The sequence below is a fragment of the Heterodontus francisci genome, chromosome 2, assembly GCF_036365525.1.
Source record: "Heterodontus francisci isolate sHetFra1 chromosome 2, sHetFra1.hap1, whole genome shotgun sequence".
In the NCBI taxonomy this organism is placed as follows: Eukaryota; Metazoa; Chordata; class Chondrichthyes; order Heterodontiformes; family Heterodontidae; genus Heterodontus; species Heterodontus francisci.
Window position 1 is genome coordinate 66,096,379 of NC_090372.1, and position 22,681 is coordinate 66,119,059.

General features: G+C 42.7%; 1 protein-coding gene and 1 non-coding gene across 3 annotated transcripts in view; both read left to right on the plus strand.

The window, feature by feature from the left end:
* The first annotated feature begins 9,188 nt into the window (after positions 1–9,188).
* LOC137351981 (U6 spliceosomal RNA) lies at positions 9,189–9,295 on the plus strand. Its single transcript, XR_010969612.1, has one exon. It is a non-coding gene; the product is annotated as a U6 spliceosomal RNA (small nuclear RNA).
* Positions 9,296–11,942: 2,647 nt separating this feature from the next.
* Positions 11,943–22,681, plus strand: part of LOC137384581 (A disintegrin and metalloproteinase with thrombospondin motifs 16) — a 375,653-nt gene continuing 364,914 nt past the window's right edge. Inside the window, exons 1-3 of one of the 2 annotated variants that reach the window (XM_068058730.1) lie at positions 11,943–12,533; positions 12,682–12,796; positions 18,607–18,932. In XM_068058730.1, the coding sequence (XP_067914831.1) occupies positions 12,423–12,533; positions 12,682–12,796; positions 18,607–18,932 (552 nt within the window). In that variant the 5' untranslated portion in view covers positions 11,943–12,422. Of the gene's footprint in view, positions 12,534–12,681; positions 12,797–18,606; positions 18,933–22,681 lie in introns of those variants that run through there. The other variant, XM_068058724.1, reaches the window with a different exon arrangement.

Below are 22,681 nucleotides of genomic sequence, written 5' to 3' on the forward strand. Positions count from 1 at the left end.
GCTGCCCTTGTCCTTCTAGTTGGTAGAGGTCACGGGTTTGGAAGGTGCTGTCTAAGGAGCCTTGGTGCATTGCTGCAGTGCATCTTGTAGATGGTACACACTGCTGCCACTGTGCGTCGGTGGTGGAGGGAGTGAATGTTTGTAGATGGGGTGCCAATCAAGTGGGCTGCTTTGTCCTGGATGGTGTCGAGCTTCTTGAGTGTTGTTGGAGCTGCACCCATCCAGGCAAGTGGAGAGTATTCCATCACACTCCTGACTTGTGCCTTGTAGATGGTGGACAGGCTTTGGGAGTCAGGAGGTGAGTTACTCGCCGCAGGATTCCTAGCCTCTGACCTGCTCTTGTAGCCATGGTATTTATACAGCTACTCCAGTTCAGTTTCTGGTCAATGGTAGCCCCTAGGATGTTGATAGTGGGGGATTCAGCGATGGTAATGCCATTGAATGTCAAGGGGAGATTGTTAGATTCCCTCTTGTTGGAGATGGTCATTTCCTGGCACTTGTGTGGCGCAAATGTTACTTGCCACTTATCAGCCCAAGTCTGGATATTGTCCAGGTCTTGCTGCATTTCTACATGGACTGCTTCAGTATCTGAGGAGTCACGAATGGTGCTGAACATTGTGCAATCATCAGCGAACATCCCCACTTCTGACCTGATGATTGAAGGAAGGTCGTTGATGAAGCAGCTGAAGATGATTGGGCCTGGGACACTACCCTGAGGAATTCCTGCAGTGATGTCCTGGAGCTCAGATGATTGACCTCCAACAACCACAACCATCTTCCTTTGCGCTAGGTATGACTCCAGCCAGCGGAATGTTTTCCCCCTGGTTCCCATTGACCTTAGTTTTGCTAGGGCTCTTTGATGCCATACTCGGTCAAATGCTGCCTTGATGTCAAGGGCAGTCACTCTCACCTCACCTCTTGAATTCAGCTCTTTTGTCCCTGTTTGAACCAAGGCTGTAATGAGGTCAGGTGCTGAGTGGCCCTGGCGGAACCCAAACTGAGCGTCACTGAGCACGTTATTGCTAAGCAAGTGCTGCTTGATGGCACTATTGATGACACCTTCCATCACTTTACTGATGATTGAGCGTAGGCTGATGGGGCGGTAATTGGCCGGGTTGGACTTGTCCTGCTTTTTGTGTACAGGACATACCTGGGCAATTTTCCACATTGCAGGGTAGATGCCAGTGTTGTAGCTATACTGGAACAGCTTGGCTAGGGGCGTGGCAAGTTCTGGAGCACAGGTCTACAATACTATGGCTGGAATATTGTCAGGGCCCCCATGGCCTTTGCAGTATCCAGTGCCTTCAGTTGTTTCTTGATATCACGCGGAGTGAATCGAATTGGCTGAAGTCTGGCATCTATGATGTTGGGGACTTCAGGAGGAGGCCAAGATGGATCATCAACTCGGCACTTCTGGCTGAAGATTGTTGCAAATGCTTCAGCCTTATCTTTCGTACTGATGTGCTGGGCTCCCCCAGCATTGAGGATGGGGATATTTGTGGAGCCCCCTCCTCCAGTTAGTTGTTTAATTGTCCATCACCATTCACAGCTGGATGTGGCAGGACTGCAGAGCTTAGATCTGATCAGTTGGTTATGGGATCGCTTAGCTCTTTCTATCGCATGCTGCTTACGCAGTTTGGCACGCAGATAGTCCTGTGTTGTAACTTCACCAGGTTGACACCTCATTTTGAGGTATGCCTGATGCTGCTCCTGGCATGCCCTCCTGCACTCTTCATTGAACCAGGTTGGTCTCCCGGCTTGATGGTAATGGTAGAGTGGGGAATATGCCAGGCCATGAGGTTACAGATTGTGGTTGAGTACAATTCTGCTGCTGCTGATGGCTCACAGCGCCTCATGGATGCCCAGTTTTGCATTGCTAGATCTGTTCAAAATCTATCCCATTTAGCACAGTGGTAGTGCCACACAACATGATGGAGGGTATCCTCAATGTGAAGGCGGGACTTGGTCCCCACAACGACTGTGCAGTGGTCACTCCTACCAATACAGTCATGGACAGATGCATCTGCAGCAGGCAGATTGCTGAGGACGAGGGTAAGTATGTTTTTCCCTCTTGTTGGTTCTCTCACCGACTGCTGCATACCAATTCTAGCAGATACGTCCTTTAGGACTCGGCCAGCTCAGTCAGTAGTGGTGCTACCGAGCCACTCTTGGTGATGGACATTGAAGTCCCCCAACCAGAGTACATTCTGTGCCTTGCCACTCTCAGTGCTTCCTCCAAGTGGTGTTCAACATGGTGGAGTACTGAGTCATCAGCTGAGGGAGGGCGGTAGGTGGTAATCAGCAGGAGGTTTCCTTGCCCATGTTTGATCTGATGCCATGAGACTTCATGGGGTCCAGAGTTGATGTTGAGGACTCCCATGGCAACTCCCTCCTACTGTATACCACTGTGCCACCATCTCTGGTGGGTCTGTCCTGCCGGTGGGACAGGACATACCCAGGGATGGTGATGGCAGTGTCTGGCACATTGTCTGTAAGGTATGATTCTGCGAGTATGACTATGTCAGGCTGTTGCTTGACTAGTCTGTCCCAACTTTGGCACAAGCCCCCAGATGTTAGTAAGGAGGACTTTGCAGGGTCGACAGGGCTGGGTTTGCCGTTGTCGTTTCCGGTGCCTAGGTCGATGTCGGGTGGTCTGTCCGGTTTCATTCCTTTTTATTGATTTCGTAGCGGTTAGTTACAACTGAGTGGCTTGCTAGGCCATTTCAGAGGGCATGTAAGAGTCAACCACACTGCTGCACATTGGAAGTTCGAGGGAAGCAAGTTTTTTTTTAACAAACCATTCTAATAGAGACTCAGGGGTTACTGTCACATTCACTGAGCTAAATTTTAAATGGTACGATTACAATTCAACATGGAATTAGAATCTGCACCATCAGCTCCTGCACTTCAAACATAATCTACAATCGCCAGGTACACTGTTAGATGTGACTGCATGTACATTATGTGTGATATTGACCATGTATCATCAAAGAAATAGAGGCAGAATGCTGAGATACAGTGATTTAGGCCTTTCCTCCCCACACCCACCCAGGAAGATAGACTCAAAATTTTGAGGGAATAGCAAGTAAGAGGGATAACTCTGTGTTTTGTGAAGCAAAATGAGATGGAATTTAATATACAGTTTACTTCTATGTGTTCTTAGTGATAAAATAACTGTGATTTCTCAAATTGCCACAAATTTAAGAAGAACATGCACATTCAGATATTGATTTGCAAGCCTGAGGCATTCATAGCCGAAGTCATTGAAGTTTTCCTTAGAGTGTCAATTTTGCAAGAATCACCATAGCAAGTATATCCAGGAACATAACACAAATTGAGACCCTACTGAAAATAGGTTAAAATTTATTATTCACCTTAATATACTAACATACACAAAATAGCAGATGACAATGAATGCTTTCAGGTTGACTATGTTGATGTACTTCAACAATTATAAACACAAAATACACAGCACAACTGCATCAAATACCATGCTCCATTTTGCAAAAGGAATTGGAGCCTCATTCTTTTTAAGAACAAAAACAAATTAGAAAAAGTGGCATTATGTCATGTCTCCATTGTTTCAAATCATGATCTAAAATAAAATGATGACCAGAAGAACTTTCAAGTGCTTTTTGAACACAATTTAAGATAGCATTGAAATAATTGATAATGTCACCAAAGCATCGCAAAAATAAAATACCACATATAAGTAAATAGAGGAATTTAGTTTCCCGGAAGTTCACTGGTTAATATGTTTGCATACAGTGGTGCAGTGGTTAGCACCACAGCCTCATAGCTCCAGCGACCCGGGTTCAGTTCTGGGTACTGCCTGTGCGGAGTTTGCAAGTTCTCCCTGTGACCACGTGGGTTTTCGCCAGATGCTCCGGTTTCCTCCCACAGCCAAAGACTTGCAGGTTGATAGGTAAATTGGCCATTATAAATTGACCGTAGTATAGATAGGTGGTAGGGGAATTGAGGGAAGGTGGGGATGTGAGAGGGTAATGGGATTAATGTTGGATTAGTATAAATGGGTGGTTGATGGTCGGCACAGACTCGGTAGGCCGAAGGGCCTGTTTCAGTGCTGTATCTCTAAATAAAATAAAAATAAAAAAATATATTGTGCTCCAGTTTAACACAGTTGTTAGCCAATATTAAAAAAAAGACATGAATAAAATAGGAATTTCATGTGAATTTATTAATTAAGACACTACCAGAAATATTAAACATCACATCATGGATTATGAGGTTCAGTTCCTTCTTGAAATATTTCGCATATCTGACAATCTGAAATGCAATGCCTTCTATGTATACTGTTCAGAGAAGGATGTAATATGTATAAACAGAGAACAGTGCTGCCTACAGTGGAATATAACTCTTGCCGAGTTTCTGCACCTCTAGAGTAATCTGATACCACTTTATGACATTATTTGTAATTGTTGTGAACTGTAGTGCTCACACAGCCTCTACTCCATTAGCATCAAAATTTGTCCAAAAAGAAGGGAAATTGCTTTAAATTACAAAACAAAATATTCGCTTAAAAGCAGCTCTTAAAAAGTTAAAACATGCAATATTACTACATGAAAACACGTCAGAAATAATAGGGAGAATCAAGCTCAGCTGTCAACATTCCAGCCAAGCACCTCGCATATGTATGAAATTCATCCAACATAAATACTTGGAGACCCTCCATTTACTTCATTTTTCTTTGCTTCGAATTTTTTTTAAATTTTAACAGATACGATTTCACTCTTCATTTTAGTGTTAACAATTGTGTTTTGAAATTACACATGCATCAAACAGAGGGAGCTTTCCATGGAGGTAATGCTGTCATTCATTAGATGCTACTGGCTGAAATATGTATCAGGAAGTTAGAATGTGTGTTGCTCAAGCAAAGTAATGAACAGAGAATCTTGTAAAAGATCTTGTATCGCTTTGGTTTTATTCAAAACTAAGTTCCACACACAACGTTGATCAGTGAGGCTTAGCAAAAGCAGCTGCAATAAATATTGGAAAAAAGTAGTTGTTTGAATAGATGAGATAGGCTATATTAAGTGAGGCTATTTGGAGCAGGAATGGAGGTGTGGGGGGGGGTGAGGTGTGGCTGGAGAATAACATTGAATGCATCCCCCCAAAATCTGACACCATGACATCGTTTCTGGATTTAGTCAGCAACCGGAAAGCACCAAGGCAGTGTTCCCTTCCTGATGTAACAGAGTACCATTTAAATTGTTGATATAATACAATTGATCAAGATTCAATGGGGGGCCTGGAATTAAGTGGATAACGGGTGGCCCTCATATGCCTTCGGATCCCTGGCCATTGACAGGTGGTGGCACCAAGGCAGCGACTCAGTGCTGCAACGGGAAGGCAGCCATGAGCAGCACTGGATGAGGGACGAGGGGAAGCAGAGGTCATTGTTGGCCTGGACTGCTGTGCACTCTGCATGGGTGGGCTTGGACTCAGGTGGTAGTACTGGGTGGATTTGGTCTTGGATGGTCTGGACCATACTGCTGGGTGAGAGGGTTGGATGGCCATACTGTCAGGTGAGAGGGTTGACACTCAGCAAGGGTGGGTGCTGAGGGCTGAGGAGCCGCTGTCCACTTTAGGAGCACCCTGCTGGGAGCCCCCAGCTGTGGAGGTCAGCCTCTCCTCCTCCCTTTCAAGGCTCACTTAAATCACTGTGCTGACCGGAGAAGGATGAGGACCTGGAGAACACTCCATGCACCTTGTCCTTCTTTCACCTTGCCACTGCTGTTTTGAGCTCATGGCCAAGGCAATGGTATGCAGGTCTGTGCACATTTGTGGCATCAGCCTCTCCAACCTCTTGATGGAAAACGCCATATGCTCACATGCCTGGGGCATGGCAGCATTCATGGCATAGATGGACTCCTCCATCATCTGATCATGGCTGTGCATGGCCTCTGGAATCTCTGCCAGATGTTGCCTTACCTCTCTTTGCAACTCCAGCATGCCCTGTGCTGTCAATACCAGAGGGTCGTCATCAGCCTGGGACTCAGCATGGGCCTGGTCATCCACAGTCCTCTGGCTGTCAGTAGCCTCGACTGTCTCTGACTCAGCCAGCTGCTCGGGCACGTGTATGGTCCTCTCACCAGCTTGTGACCCTGATTCTAAAGCCAAGCAGAAACCCATCGATGTTAATGCATCTGTCCTGGTGGAAGATGCAGGAGAGTCAGGTGATGGTGCATCATGGGACTGCTCTTCTTTAGAAGTTGACGCTTGTCCTCCTTCAGGTGGAGCCTCCTAGGGACACCGATCTGTATGAGAGAACACAAACGTGTGGGTTAGGCAGTGCAGATCTCCTCATGCCAGCCATGTTTAGGTGTGGTGGTGTTGAATGAAGACAATCCTCACTCTCTTGCGCAGAGACTCCAGTCTCACCATCCACTACTGAGCAGCCTCCCTGGGTCCTCGGTGGCTCCTGTGCCTCCTCCTCAGCCGTCTAAAGGGGCCTTAGATCTAGAATTCCTCCTCCAGTCCTTGAGGTCTTCCTGTTTTTGTGGGCCCACTTGTCCTGCAAATGGAAAGAGAGAGATAGTAAGAGATCGCAGGAAGAGCAAGGAACAGTTCTGCGAGTGGCAGCCCCTCATCCCTTGCTGGGGTATCTTACATGGCTTTTCTGCATGTTTTCTCTTAGGGGACATAATGGGGATGAGCTGTGAAAGAAGCTGGCCTGTGGCTGACATGCAGCCATACATCTGGCAGGATATGGTGATGCCTAACCCCCTTTGCCAGTGCTTTTGTGGTCACTCCTTCCCCATGTTGCACTGCCTCCCATGTATCCTATGCAAGCCCAAAGAGGAGAGAGGGATGGAGCACTCACCTTGGCAGAACGAAGGTTATTGACTCTCTTTCCACACTTCACCCATGTTCGGGATTGACTTCGGGGCTGCTTACCTTCTCTGCGATCTCCATCCAGGCTTGCTTGGTTAGGTGGGAGGGCCTCTTCTTGCCATCCCTGGGGAGGTGAAGTTCCGTCCTTTTCTTTGCAACCTGGAGGACAATCTCCAGGGAGCATCGCTAAACCGTGGAGCCCCCCGGTGTCTTGCCACTGCCATAGTGTGCCGTTCTTCTCTGGGCAGTTGGTGGGGTGGTCCAGGGGTTACTACCACACTGGTTCCAGCAGCAATCAGCAAACAGTAAATCTCTCAAAGGCTGTAATGCCAGCACAGCTGGCAGGGCTTTAAATATGACACCAGCTCCAGAGTCATCTGACGTCGCAATCAGCACCTCAGAGCCCGGTCCTATTATGTAATCGGACGAACCCGCGCCTCCATTTTGTTAAGTGGCCACCCACTGTGTAATCGCGGTGGGCCAGCTGCACACATGATGAGCGGCGATGGCACCCACTTCTGGGGACGGAGATTATGTGTCAGGGATTGATTGTGGGTGGAAGGGAGATTGTGGGTCGGGGGAGGTTGTGACTTGGAGGGGTGATCGTGGGCCAGAGGAAATTGTGTGTCGGGGGCTTGAAGTTAATATGGGTCAGGGTGGGTGTTTAAAGTGATCATGGGTCAAGTTGTTCCAGTGATTACATGCTGAGAGGATGCTCATGGTGAGGAAAGCAGGTTAGCTTAGATGGTCTGGGGGCAAGCACTCCTGTTCCTCCTGGTTCACAAGCAGTGCTGGAAAGGGCACTAACTGTCTGGATCCGGTGTTTCTCACCTCTCTTCAGCTGCTGGCTTTCTCAAGTCCACCTGGTAAGCCTGAGATTCATAGCTTCATTAACATATTTAAATAACTAACCCATCTCTCAAAAGCAGGTTAGTCACCCACCCCCAACCAGCCTCCATTAAAACTCTCCACTCACAACTATCATGGGACTTCAAAATTCTCCCCGATGTCTCAGTCATTTCATTCTCCCCAAAATACATTTGTTTGAAACAATTTGTGTAATTGTCCTCATCAGAATGTGGAAGAGATAGTAGATCAGTTTTGTGCACAATTAAAGAAGTCGGTAGTGAATGTGAATTCCAGAATATCTATCGTGAGATTCAAAAGCAGGTTATGAAATGTGCTTAAAATGTTGTTGACATTAATTAGTTTATTTTAGTTTAGAGATACAGCACTGAAACAGGCCCTTCGGCCCACCGAGTCTGTGCCGACCATCAACCACCCATTTATACTAATCCTACACTAATTCCATATTTCTACCACATCCCCACCTGTCCCTATATTTCCCTACCACCTACCCATACTAGGGGCAATTTATAATGGCCAATTAACCTATCACCCTCCTGTGGGAGGAAACCGGAGCACCCGGAGGAAACCCACGCAGATACAGGGAGAACTTGCAAACTCCACACAGGCAGTACCCAGAATTGAACCCGGGTCACTGGAACTGTGAGGCTGCGGTGCTAACCACTGCGCCACTGTGCCACCCCACAATTAGAGAACAACAATAATCTAAATGAAGTGTTGCAAATAGCTTGGTTCCTGTAAGCAGAGCAGAAGATGTGAAAAATGAGACACCTATCAAGAAGTTAAAAATTAAGTAATGGAAATCAAAAGGACATTTTTGAACTTGAGACAAGGAATGTTATTTCTGTGGAGATGCATACCCACATGAGCCTACTAGTCAACAAAAGAACAATCATGTCAAACCTTTGGGAAGATAAGCTATTTTTCACATTGCTGTCATTGAACTGATAACCAGAGAAAAACTAGTGAAAATACAAAAGTAGGAAATAGCCAAATTATTGAAGAAAAGAGAAATATGTGTTTCCTGATGAGAAAGAAAACAAGAGGAAAAGTGAAATCTATTCAATATAAACTATTGTACAGATTGAAGGCAGACAGTGGATGTAGTGGATGATTTGAGGTAGCTGAAAAATATTAGAGATGAGTGCAGCTTTGAGGAAATTGAGTGGAATAGTAGTTTAAAATTAAGACCACAGAAAAACTCAATGAAGTAGTTTCCATGTGGTCCTGGTATGCCTCTGATCGGAACTTGATATATTGATGAGAACAATAAAAGCAGAAAGGAAACTCATACTGGTGATGTATGGAAATAATTCAGAAAGCTATACTGCTGGCTGTGTAGATCAGGAAATTGAAGGGGCACACTGCTCATGAATTAATCCAATTTAGAACTTAACATCAAGGTTGCACCAAATGAAACCCAATAACTTTATTTATACAGTAGCTTTAACATAGACAAATTTCCTGTGTTCGCTTCGGCAACACATATACTAAAATTGGAACAATACGGAGAAGATTAGCATGGTCCTTGCGCAAGGATGACACGCAAATCTTTGAAGCGTTCCTTTTTTTTCTGTGTGCTGTTTAGATCAGATGATTAGTGCATGGTGCTGATACCTGCAACTTTGCAGGTTCAATCTCTGAATTGGTGAACTCTGCTACTTTGGCTGCACTTTAGTCCCAAGCTCCTGACCTTTGGCCACACAGTGTGGAGGGAAGTGGACAGATTGGAGGACCGCCTCGTAGGACTGCTCCTGGGCCTGACCAAGGTGGCCATTAACAGGTCCACACAGTGGATGGTTGGTGGGGTTATTGGGTCCAACTGTCTGCCTCTCTTCCACTGTTATGTCCGTGCCTGGACACCCCTGGAGATGGAGAATGCGAAGTCTGCTGGTACGCTTGAGACCTTCCTTAACCAGTGTGCATCAGAGGGACTGGAGTGTCTCGTTGATAATTGGAACAGAATTTTAATTTGATGTGCTCAGTTTTCCTTTCAATTTCTGTCTGTTCATTTATTACTGGTGCCTCTTTAAGAAGAGGGCACATATAACCTCGTTTAATTGATAAGCACCTGTGATTGGTTGAATCTAAGTGAGGTAAACAAAATTTCCAAAGTGGAAACTTCCAAACGTCTCAACATTATCCACTCATATGTTTCTGAAATGCTACACAGGATTCCATTTTGTTTTGGGTCCTGGCATAACTTTGGACACTTATTCCATCAACAAAGTTTTGCTTTCGGGCTTCTGATGCTGGACTGCTAGGGAATGTAGGGGTCTATCTTGGGAATCTCATAGAACAAAAGGACAAGGAGGAAGTGGAGATAAGTTAATGAGGGAGGTTAGGACAAAGAGAGAGAGAGAAAAAGAAAATTACAATGAATGAATTCAATCCCTTGCACTCTGAGATGAGGGTGCAGTCCTCTCTCTCCCTGGGATCAGGGTACAGTTCCGAAGAAGGGTCACTGACCCGAAACATTAACTCTGCTTCTCTTTCCACAGATGCTGCCAGACCTGCTGAGTGGTTCCAGCATTTCTTGTTTTTATTACAGTTCCATTTCCTTTGGATAAAATGGACGCGTTATTGAGTGAGAGTGAGTGAATGCAAGAGAATAAGTGTATGAGCTTGAGTGTGAAAGAGCATCTATGAGGGTGAGAGAAAATGAGAGGAGTATGAGACTGAGTAGCTGTGACTGTGTGAGAGAGTAAGTGAACGAGAATAAAATGGGTAAGTGAGAGAAAGTGAATCAGTTTGAGTGAGTGAGAGCACGAATGAGTGAGAGAGAGAGTGTGTGAAGGAACATGTGATTGTGTAAAAGATTGTGAAGGAATGAGAGATTCAGAGTGAATGTGAGTGAGACTGAATGAAGAAGTAAATGTATATGATAGCAAAGAAGCTGAGTATGAGAGGAAATAAAAACAGAAAATGCTGGAAACGCTCAGCAGGTCTGGCAGCATCTGTGGAGACAGAAGCAGAGTTAATGGTTCAGATCAATTACCTATAATCAGAACTGGGAACGGTTAGAAATGTCATAGGTTTTGAGCAAGTGAAAGGAAGAGAATGGGGAAAAGAACAAAAGTGATGGTCTGTGATAGGGTGGAGGGCAAGAGAGATTAAATGACAGAAGTTTTCATGGTGCAAGGCCAAAGGGAATAGTAGTGGGACAAGTAAAGAAACAAAAGATATATCTAGAGGAGGCATGAATGACAGGATCCTGAATAGGTGTCATCAGAAACAAAAGGAAATAAGAGAGAAACAAAAGAGAAAAAAGAAACAAATGAACAAAGAAAAATTAGGCAAAATGGGAACAGAGGTTATGATCTAAAATTGTTGAACTCAATGTTGAGTCCAGGAGGCTGTAAAGTGCCCAGTTGAAAGATGAGGTGCTGTTCCTCATGCTTACATTGAACTTCATTGGAACACAGCAGGAGGCCAAGGTCAGAAAGGTCAGCGTGAGAGCAAGGTAGAGAATTAAAATGAGAGGCGACCGGACGTTCAGGGTCATGCTTGTGGATTGAGGTATTCTGCAAAGCTGTCAGCCAGTCTGCATTTGATCTCCCCAATGTAGAAGAAACCACATCGTGAGCAGTGAATACAGTATAATTAATTTGCTGAGTGTGAGAGGATCAGTGAGTGACTGAGAGTGGGTGTTTGAGAGTGACTGATGAGGGAGTTTGAGTGGTTGATTGAATGAATATGTAAATCAGTGAAAGTGAGTATAAGTCAGCGAGTGAGTGGACACAATTATTGTTTAGAAGTTAATATGCACCTGACGTTGCTGGGCACCATACAGAAACTACAAAAATGAGCACAGTATATGTATTTAACCCTTTCCATACTGCTCTTTATAAATAAAAACAAGAAATGCTGGAACCACTCAGCAGGTCTGGCAGCATCTGTGGAAAGAGAAGCAGAGTTAACGTTTCGGGTCACTGACCCTTCTTCGGAACTTTATAAAGGTTTGTTGGGGCCAGCAATTCTAAAGGTGTGGACAGTGCCGGTAGGTGGTAACAGACAAACTTGCCCACAACCCCTCTGTTGAGATGAGTCTAAGCTTGAGACTGAGCTGCGGCCCACCCGGGTCCACGGCCCCGCCCCCTGGCGAGGAATGATTGACAGCTCAGCTCTCTCGCCGATTGGCCAGAGCCGTATGTCGATCGAAGAAGCCGGTGTATGTTAGTGAAGAGGGAGAGAGATTTACTCACAAAGCCACATGTGTGAGGGGAGTTAGGGGCTGGGGTAGTGGAGCTGCTCAGTCAGTATAGCATTGCAGACAGATACAGTCAACACACAGCAGAGGAAGAGTGATAGCAGCAGCTTCAATATTCCTGCAAACTAACAGCAACCGGAGAGAGAGAGCCGGCTTCCTGCAGCTCCGAAAGAGCAGAGTGCCGGATTCACCACAGCACTGGAAGCCGTCAGAAAGCAGAGCGAGTAAAACCGGCTCCAGTACCACGACACAGTGCGTGTGTAAAGCGGCTGGAGATACAACTTGTAGCCGGGGTTCCCGGTGCTCTCGCTGCCAATGTACCTGTCAACACAACCCGACCTCCTGGCCAGCTGCAGCCCTACCAGGAAGCTCGCTGCATTGTGAAGCAAACCTTTTATTTATTGAACTGTTTTTTTTTCGAATCAAAAACTTTTCATCAGGTGTTACAGTTAAAGGAACAGTTTCCTCTTAATACTGAAAACATACAAAAATGCAAGTTTTGGAGAATGCAATGGGACCTTTGCCAGTTATTGACAGGGGGTCGTTTTTCAGAAGAGTGCTTGCAGTCTTTCAACTTATATTGATGGGACTTCACCTCAAGGCACGTTACACTTGTCCACTTACGTAGCTGTGTCTTTATTGTAAATTGGAAAATTGATATATTAAAACAGGTTGTATTGCAAGTGCGAAGTTTCAGATCATTTAATTATTTCTATGCATGTTTATTGTTGTCTGGTTATGCCTTTCAGAGTGACTTTGCTGGTGAAGCCTTTCAGGTCACAACTGCTGCTCCAGTAGCTGGAGGTGAGAGGACAGTCCATCATATATCACCGTTTGGATGGCTGGATCTGGATGACAACAGCGGTGAGTATAAGGAACTTGGATGTGATAAAGGATGCCAATACTGCCTCCACTGTGCCAACACTCAGGGTATGCAGCATTCATGTTTACGTGGCGAAAAAATATCACCGTTTGTAATTACAAATCGCGTCCCACGTTAGAAGCACAACGGGAGTCACTGAAACGCTAGAGGGTGCTCCAACACACAACTCGAGCTGCGAGTGAAAAGGCTCCTGTTGCAATCTTCCCTAAAGAACTGAATTGAGAATCGGAGAAGAACCCCGCACTCTTCACCCATGGCAATAAGTATTTTGGTCGAACCATTTTAATCACTTGTAAATGTTGAAGCAATACATGAATACATTTTAAATGTGACTTTAATTTTGTGTCTTTTCATGAAAATTCTATACTTTGAGACCAATTGTTTAATAGTCAACATTGATTACAGCGATAGCACATAAGCAAAATACTACAGATGCTGGAAATCCGAACGCAAAAACAGAAAACATGGAAATATCATACAGGTCTGGCAGCATCTAGGCAGAGCACAAAAATCGACGTTTTAGGTATAAACTGAACCAGACTGTTCACAACTTCAGTATTGTATTGGACCCCAAGATATACTTTTAACCACACATCGTGCTGTCACTTAGGCTGCCTATTTCCACCTCTGTAACATCGCCTGTCTCTGCCTTTGCCTCTGTCTCAGATCTTCTGATGCTGAAGCCCTCATCCATGCCATTGGTACCTCCAGATTATTCTAATGCACGCCTGGCTGGCCTCCCACATTCTGCCCTCTGTAAACCTGAAATCATCCAAAACTCTGCTGCCCATGTCCTAACTCACACTAAGTCCCATTCACCTATCACCCCTGTGTGCTCGCTGGCCTACACTAACTCCCAGTTAAACAATGCCTCAACATTTAAAATTCTCACCCTTGTTTTTAAATCTTTTCATGGCCTGGCTCCTCCCTATTTCTGTAATCTCCCCCAGCCCTAAAACCTTCCAAGCTATCTGCACTCCTCTAATTCTGGTCTCTTGAGCATCTCTGATTTTAATAACTTCATTGGTGGTCGTGCCTCCAGCTGCCGATGACACCAAACTTGGAGTTATCGCAAACAGTGAGGATGGTATGAACTGCCTGCAACAGGACATAGATAGGCAAGCAGAATGGGCAAAGAGGTGGCAGGTGCAATTTAGTACTGACAAGTGTGAGGTGATGCATTTTGGCAGAAGGAATAGAGAGAGGCAATATATACTTAATGGCATAGTTCTAAAGGGTCTGCAGGAACAGAGGGACCTGGGGGGTGCATGTGCATCGATCTTTGAAGGTGGCAGGACATATTGGGAGAGTGGTTAGTAAAGCATATGGGATCTTGGGCTTTATAAGTAGAGTCATTGAGTACAAAAGGAGGGAAGTTAAGCTGAACCTGGTTCAGCCTCAACTAGAGTATTGCATCCAGTTCTGATCACCACACTTTACGAAGGATGTGAGGGTCCTTCAGAGGATGCAAAGGAGATTTACCAGAATAATTCCAGGGATGGGAGATTTTAGTTACAAGGTTAAGTTGGAAAAGCTGGGGTGGTTCTTCTTATAGCAAAGGAGATTGAGGGGAGATTTAATAGAGGTATATAAGATTGACAGGCTAAGATAAGTTAGACAAGTAAAAGCTGTTCCCATTAACTAATTATACACAGACTAGGGGACACAGATTGAATGTTTTGGGCAAGAGATATGGGGGAAATATGAGGAAGAACTTTTTTATTGCAGGTGGTAATGAGCTGGACCTCGCTGCCCACAAGGGTGGTAGAAGCAGAGACAATCAATGATTCAAAAGGAAATTGGATGTCCACTTGAGGGAAATAAATTTGCAGGGCTAGGGGGGATCGGGCAGGGGAGTGGGATTGACTGCCTTGCTCCATGGAGAGCCAGCATGGAATTAGTGGGCCAAATAGCCTCCTTCTGTGCCATAATGACACCATGACTCTATGCCTAGGTGCTAAGCTCTGGTATTCCCTCCCTAAACCTCTCCACCTCTCTAGCTTGCTTTTCTCCCTTTAAGACGCCTCTTAAAACCTACCTCTTTGACCAAGCTTTTGGTCATCTGCTTTATGTGGCCCAGTGTCATTTCATTTTATAATGCTTCTGTGAGGCGTCTTGGGACATTTTATTACGTTAAAGGTATTGTATAAATACAAAGTGTTGTTGTAAACCCTTCCTCTGATTTGAAGGGTTTATAGCTCAAATGTGGACTTTTGATTACAGTGAAACTGTTTTACAATAGAAAAAGTCTACTGTCTGTATATTTGAATGGTCAAACTAACATAATTTCTGTTCCCATTTCTATATTTGTGCTTAAGCAATGATCAGTTTAAAAATTGGCACATAATCTCTTTGTACTGTTAAGCAACGATTTATTCCAGACCTGCAGAAATACGACTTACTAAATCTAACTGTATAGTTCGCATAAAGATAGTGGTCCAGAGAGTGAACTACTTTAGTATAACAACTTGCTGGTTTCTATGCTTCCACAAACTGTGAACACCAAATGATTGTATCAGTTGGCTATTTTAGAAGTGCAGAATTGCTATGGAAACAAATATTAAATGGAAATTCCAGTTGCATTAATATGTCTATACATATTTCCCACATATAAACAAATATAGCTTCTCTTTTACATGATTGGATGCCTCATGGGAACACTGAATTTACTTTTAAACTTCTATCCCTCCCTCCTATTCTTATAGGGTTGCATTAAATAGGAAGTCCTATGTTTTGTTTTAAATTGTGGTTGATCATGAATTGTTGAAAGTCCCAGATAAAATTATATTTTTAAGTAGAATATGTGATGCAGCACTTAAGAAGTGAAGCAGCTGTGTAGTATAATGGCTTTGATTAACTTTGTCGCCATTGTAATGTTAAAGTGAAGAAAGGTTGGAATGCTGAAACTTTGGGTTTGAAATGCTGGACAAATGCTCTGGATGTTAACTTGCTTTGCCAGGTTTCAGGAGTTTGGATGTTCAAGTGTCATGTACATCACTAAATGCATGCTTAATTCATGAAGTAATCCTTTTTAGTGAGTACATTCAGTATCATTACATAGAATAATGAATGGGATTATTTTCCTCCATAATTAGTCCTTAAGTAGATTATGTATCCTAGGAAACTTGAGTTTTGATTTACATGTTGCGCTAAATTTACACAATAAAAGCACAGTCACAAATCAAATAGCTGAACATGTTACGACACTTGCCCTGGTTTTTTCAGTCAATTCAATCAATCCTGTTTTAGTTATTTTCCTGTTCAAAAATCACCAAAGAGCATCTGCACTCATATAAGTGCAAGGCAACATGTTTTCTTGCCAGAATATTATACATGTTTGAGTATTGGAAATATTGATCAATGAGTGATTTTAATGTATTGCTTACATTGTGTAGAGGGGACTCTCATGAGTACTATAGCTGCTAAAATATCTTCTTGACTGACTAGAACCTCAATCTTCAGTATTTATATAAAATAACCCAACAGCTGGATGTCACTTATGTTAACTACACTATGTGCTATTTATACAGACACACTTAATCACCCATAAAAACATGCAATAGTTTGTTTACCTTGATTCATGTAATAACTCCTGCCTTCAGCATCTTGATTCAGATGCAGCTTTACCGGCCACCTAGAGAGGAAAGAAATTTGGACAACCTTCTGCAAATCCACACTATTCGTAGACATTATGATGTATGTTTTATTATAAACATGGTTAGGTGCTCTTTTAAAGGCCGGTAATTCCTACAGCAAGTTGCATTTATATAGCACCTTTAATGTGGTAAAACTTCCCAAGGTGATTCACAGCGGCACGATCAAACAAGTTACTTCCCAAAATATTTTAGTATTCTGCATTGCTCCAATCTAAGTGCAAAAAAAATGTTATCTGAGGCATAACAGTTAAAAACTAGTATTGCAGTCAGACTCAACAGGGAAGTCATGAGCAGTCAACTTACAGAATTTGGCACTTGCTCATCGTATTGAGATCAAAACTTTCAGGTTTAATTCTTTTGTCTGTGCTGAGTAAGCTGATCTCAGTTGAAGTAGCAGTTGAGGTTCTACAGTTGCCCTGGGCTGGGGAAGGGGAAGAACCAAGCAGATTACCTGCCCTTGACTGCCATACAGTGATCCTACTGGCAAGTGCACTGTGTGTGAACCTCAAGTGCGGACAAGAGTGGGCTTAGCTATGATGCTGCACGTGTTAAATAGTTGTGAGTACTTGCAGTCTAGGCTCCTAAAGGAAGAATGACCACTTGGTAAGGTTCTGGTGCCCTGTAAGAGTCAGCAGCTCCAAGAGTTCCAGGAGAAAACAAACAAAAAAAATTACCAAAATATCTGTATATGTATGTTTCTTTCTTTCATTTAAAATGATGCATAGATTGAAATGAATTATAAGGGAGCAATGCATCCAGATATAAGCTACAAAAGTGAAACTCATGCAGTTTATCAACAATATCTCAGTCTCATTATTTTTAAAGATTTGTGATACAAAGTTTACATGAATGATTTTTTTTGTGTGTTTCTTGACAACTTGCTTTGTATGTGAATTATTTTTCCATGAATGACTTGAACTAAAGAGTTGTATTAAAGGAAAGCCAGTGACCTTTTATTGTTCATTCCAGACAAAAAGCATTATCTAACTCTGTTTTAACTTGTTTTAAAGAACAGAGCCATGGAGAGAGAGAGGCAGGATGCAGCTTCATGGTTGTGATTTTCTCACATGGAAAGTTTACATTTCAGTTGAGCCCAGAGGGACCTACTAAGCAGGATTGACAGATGTAACCCCTCAGGAAAGAAAGGCAGAATCTAAGGTCCACACCCCCACCACCCACTTCCTGCAACCCACCCCCCCCCCACCCCCCCACCACTACCACCACCACGACCACCAAGCTCTTAAAATTAGCAAAGACCTAGGACAGCTTATCTGAAGTCATAAATTTGGAATATTGTGTGAGCCAGACCTAAAGAGCAGGGATATTAAAATAGAGGGGGGCTAGGGGGTGTGGTGGAGGAAGGGTAGGGAAGCACAGCAGTTGGGGGGAGAAAGGAATGATGTTACTAACCTGTCTTTTGCTCCTCGTTTTTCACAAGTACCAATGTGTTTGAGTTCCAGATTTATGCTTCTGTATTCAGTGTTTCTTGAATTTACGATTTCACTTACATGTTTCAATAACTACTTGATCCTATTTGAACCAGGTACCATGAGCTGTGGGGAATATTGACTTCTGAATAATTCAATTTGAATAATTGAATAATCAATTTCTATAGATGCCTGTCACATTAAATGTGCCACAGTACAGTTTATTTTATGTAATTATTTGCAGTCCATGCTGCCATTTCGCCATGATATGTTCCTTTGCTGCTTATTTTTCTTTCCATATATGTCTAGAGATGTATGTGTGCGCTGCGCATATTTGTTTTGATTATAATATTTTCAAAGTTTTAAACCATCTGATTGTAAATATGAGTTGGTTTCCATGTTTATTTTTTAAAACTGATATGAATTTCTAAATTTATTTAACTCTGGAAAAACTCAAATTTGGAGAATTATTTTGTACTACATTTTTTGTGCAAGCTTGAAGTGATTTTAAGGAGCATTAAGACTGAACACCCTAAAACTTGTAACAAGTGTACAAAAAAATCTATTTTTGACAGATTAAAATTAAAATAATTTCAAAAATGGAATAATTGCAAATGTGACTTTTTTTTAAATTGGATGTTAACTGTATGTTTTATGAAGCAGCTCTGCTTTAAGACCACACCAGTAACAGATAACATATTTTTGCAGAATACGAAATTGTGACTCCATATGAAGCTGACAGCAGTGGTGATTATATCTCTCTCACAGTAATGCATCAGCAGAGAAAGAAGCGATCAGTTCATAATGTTAGTGATGAATCCCTCTACTTCAAACTCAATGGGTTTGGCCAGGACTTTCATTTGGAACTAAGAACCTCTGAAGGCTTAATGCCTCCTGGATTTACAGTTCAGACTTTGGGGAAACAAGGCTTAAAATCTGTAGAGATTTATCACCCAGAGGAGCTGTGCTTCTATCAAGGTGCTTTAATATCTCACAACAACTCTTCAGTGGCACTTTCTACATGCAAAGGCTTGGTGAGTCAATTTATTTTTAAAGGGACTAAGTAACCATTTGTAGGAAGGGATTTTAGAGGGGTAGCAAGTTAAGCTGCTTTGCAAAACCACCACTTTTCAATTATAGAACAAGTTGGACACACTTTATTTAACAAACTGATCCTTACAAAAATAACTTTTTCTCATAGAAAATGTATGCTTACAAAATGTATACAGTAGTTCTAATGATGTCGACTTGCTGAGTCAATGCAAATCTGTGACTGCATTTTATTGACCAGGTATTTACAAAGTAAGTGAATTGTCAAGATGATGACATAAGCTCCTTGATATTTTGTTACTCCTTGCCCATATGGGTAGTACATCTTGTTAACAAATAGAATGCAGGTTTTATTTTAATCTTTTAAATAATAGATGCTAAAAAGAACAGGTTATAGTTAGTAAAACTCTTTTCACACAGCTTGCTTGAAAAATCAAGATTCCTAACCTGGTATATCAGGGATCCACTGTTCTCTCTGTGGACAATCATTCTGAGCAGTCATCAAAGAACTTGCTGCAAAAAATGAGATGGTGTTCTGCTGTCTTCTTCAATGTCAAAGGCCGAGCAACAATGATGATTACACAAGTAGATTTCCTAACATTTTTCTCAAAATTAGTTGGTAACATCTACCATCTTGTGTTAACTTTGGACTCTGAAAGGGCCAATTAGAACTCCCAGTAGGAAGCTAGCAGGAGCAGACGATATTCCTGTCTGAGAGTTTGAGTCAGATGCCTGGCAGATTTTAACTGCCAGGTCCTATTTAAACTGCACCAGTCAACTGCTCGGCCGCTTTGGGTGATTAAGGGCTACCGGCAGCAAGGTAAGTCAAAGGAGAAGGGTGTTCAGAGAGTCTTGTGTCTTGAAATGGTGGCAGCCTTAGGCAGCAGAAGCCCAGACTTTCGTTGGGAGTCCTGGAGATCATGTATATAAAATGGGAAGGCGGGAGCTGACATGATGAGGGTATAATATTATTCGTATTGTTTATTTTGAGGAAAAGCTGTAGGCAAACATATACCAAGCACCTGATACTAATTTTCTGAAAGGAAAATGTTGGCTATGTTGTTAACCCTTTTCACTGGTGCAATTTAAAAAAAACTGCACTTTAGCAGCTATTTGCTTGTTTCACTTTAAATGAAGTTTGCATTTTAATAATGAAAGGCCAAGTTGTAGTAGAGCACTAGTGCACACACAGAGGTATAGACATGTTACCTGTTACATCTTTAAGGCTTCACCAGAGTTCTTTTGTGCTCTGTGCCAAAGAATGCTTAGATAAGCGAATGTGATCTTATATCCATAATGGAGTAGATTTTCTTAGTCCTTGTCCAGTAGACTTGCAATTTTGCTACATGTGTTTATGGCATCTGGAGTACCTTGCCACATATAAGAACTTAGAAAATCTACCTTAATATCAGGTAATGTAGCATTGCCCAGGAATCATACCAAAACTTTTGTCACAGTAATTCATTCATTAAGAATTGGTACAAACCTTGATAGTAGTGTTTTGATAGCATAAGAGTAAACTCTGGTAGACTGTTACTTAGACTATAGCCAGAAATGAGGTTCGTTTAAAGGTGACAGGTAGACGATGATGGAAAAGTGATATAGTAGATTTCACTTGATTACAGAAATTTTGATTTGTTCAACAAAGTAAAATACACAACACTTGGCTAACTCTCTTGGTAATATTCCTGAAGCAGTGATTGCAACATGCACAAGATTTCATCTACCAACATAGAGTCTCCAGTCCCTATGTCATTGAAGAGCTGGGAGTGCACTGCCTGGGCTGTACCTCTAGTATTTGTTTGAAGTCCCAACTGAGATACAGGAAATCAAAAGGTGTCTTCCACAGATGAACAAAGCTTATCAAATTCAACTGATGTTTTCCTAAATCACAGCTAAATGCTAGGTGCTAACCCATTTATATTGTGTCACCAAGCCGTTTACTGTAAATTCATTGCTTTCAAGGTAATGCGAACAGTCTGTGATAGGTGATTTTCTGCTTGTTTTGAAATCAAAACTTATTTGTGCCTGGATAATGTCTTGTTTCCCAAGTATGAGAGACCATGAATATCATTTGGTAATTATATTTACTTTTCATTTCAACTACCTGTTGCAGTAAACAACATTTAAAGTGATCAGCCAGATTTCATAAATGGATATTAAAGCTGAAGGCTAAATGCATGATTGGTCTCACAATTTCCAGACCTGTCGTCTTCGTGAGCACTGTTCTGTGTTGAGGGAATTCGATCTTGAAATCATCTCTACAGAGACTTTCTTAACATTTGGAATATAACATTTCTTTATCTTTCACAATCACATTGTGCACAGGCTTGCACATTTGTTGCAATCCTCCATGATATGAAGCAAACCGAATCACCGTGTGTATGTGCATGTAGTTTCATCCAGTCAAATGTACATTGCATATTTTTAGCATTGTAAGTCTACCAGATCAAGGGGTTGATTTATACTGCTGAGCACAGAAGGGTCATTTTTAATATCAGTTGTGATATCATAATGCCCAGTAAGTTGCACAATATGCCACCTACAGCTGTTGTACGAGAGCTGATATAGCATTATTTCAAGGCTGAACCATCTATGTGGTTGGGTCTTTATGCAGATGGAGCAATTTAATTCAGCATCTCCCAGCCCTATGACCTCTACTACCAAGGATAAGAATAGCAATATCACAGGGAAACCATTACCTCCAGCTTTCGCATCAAGTTGCATATTATCCTTATTTGGGTATATTGCCATTCCCTCATTGTTGCTGGGTCAATATCCTAGAATTCTCTAACACTATCACAGTTGCATTCACACCAAGGACTGAAGTGTTTCAAGAGGAAGGCCCACAATTACCTGGGGCAACCAGGGATGGGCAGTAAATCCAGTATTTCCCTTATTATTCAGATCCTAGAAACAATTTTAAAGTGAGCCACCTTCTTGAACTTCTGCAGTCTGTGTGGTGATAGTACTCACACAGTGCTGTTAGGTAGGGAGAATCAGGATTTTAACCAAGCAATGATGAAGAAATGGGAAAATATTTCCAAGTCAGGACAGTGTGTGACCGGGAGGGGAACAGGTGGTGGTATTTTCATGTGCCTGCTGCCCTTGTCCTTCTAGGTGGTAGAGGTTGTGGGTTTGGAAGGTGCTGTCGAAGAAGTCTTGGTGAATTTCTGCAGTGCAGCTTGTAGATAGTACACATAATGGTAGAAAAGATGATGTGCGTTTATCTAGCGCTTTTCATGATCACCAGACTTCTCAAAGCGCTTTACAGCCAATGAAGTAATTTTTGAAGCGTAGTCACTGTTGTAACGTAGAAAAGGTGGCAGCCAATTTGCGCACAGCAAATTCCTACAAATAACAATGTGGTAATGACTTGGTAAACTGTTTTTGTTATGTGGATTGAGGAATAAATATTAGCCAGCATACCAGGGATAACTCCCCTGCTCCTCTTTGAAAGAGTGCCAGTGGGATCTTTTATATCCACCCAAGCAGGCAGATGGGGCCTCGGTTTAATGTTTCCTCCATAAGATGACACCTCCCACAGTGCAGCATTCCTTCTGTGCTGCATTGGAGTGTCAGCCTTGATTTTTGCACTTAAGTCCTGGAGTGGGACTTGAAGTGAGAGCCTTGTGATTCAGAGATGAGAATGTGACCAACTGAGCCACAGCTGACATCTGGTGGAGGGAGTGAATAATTAAGGTGTTGATGGGATACTGATTAAGTGGAGTGC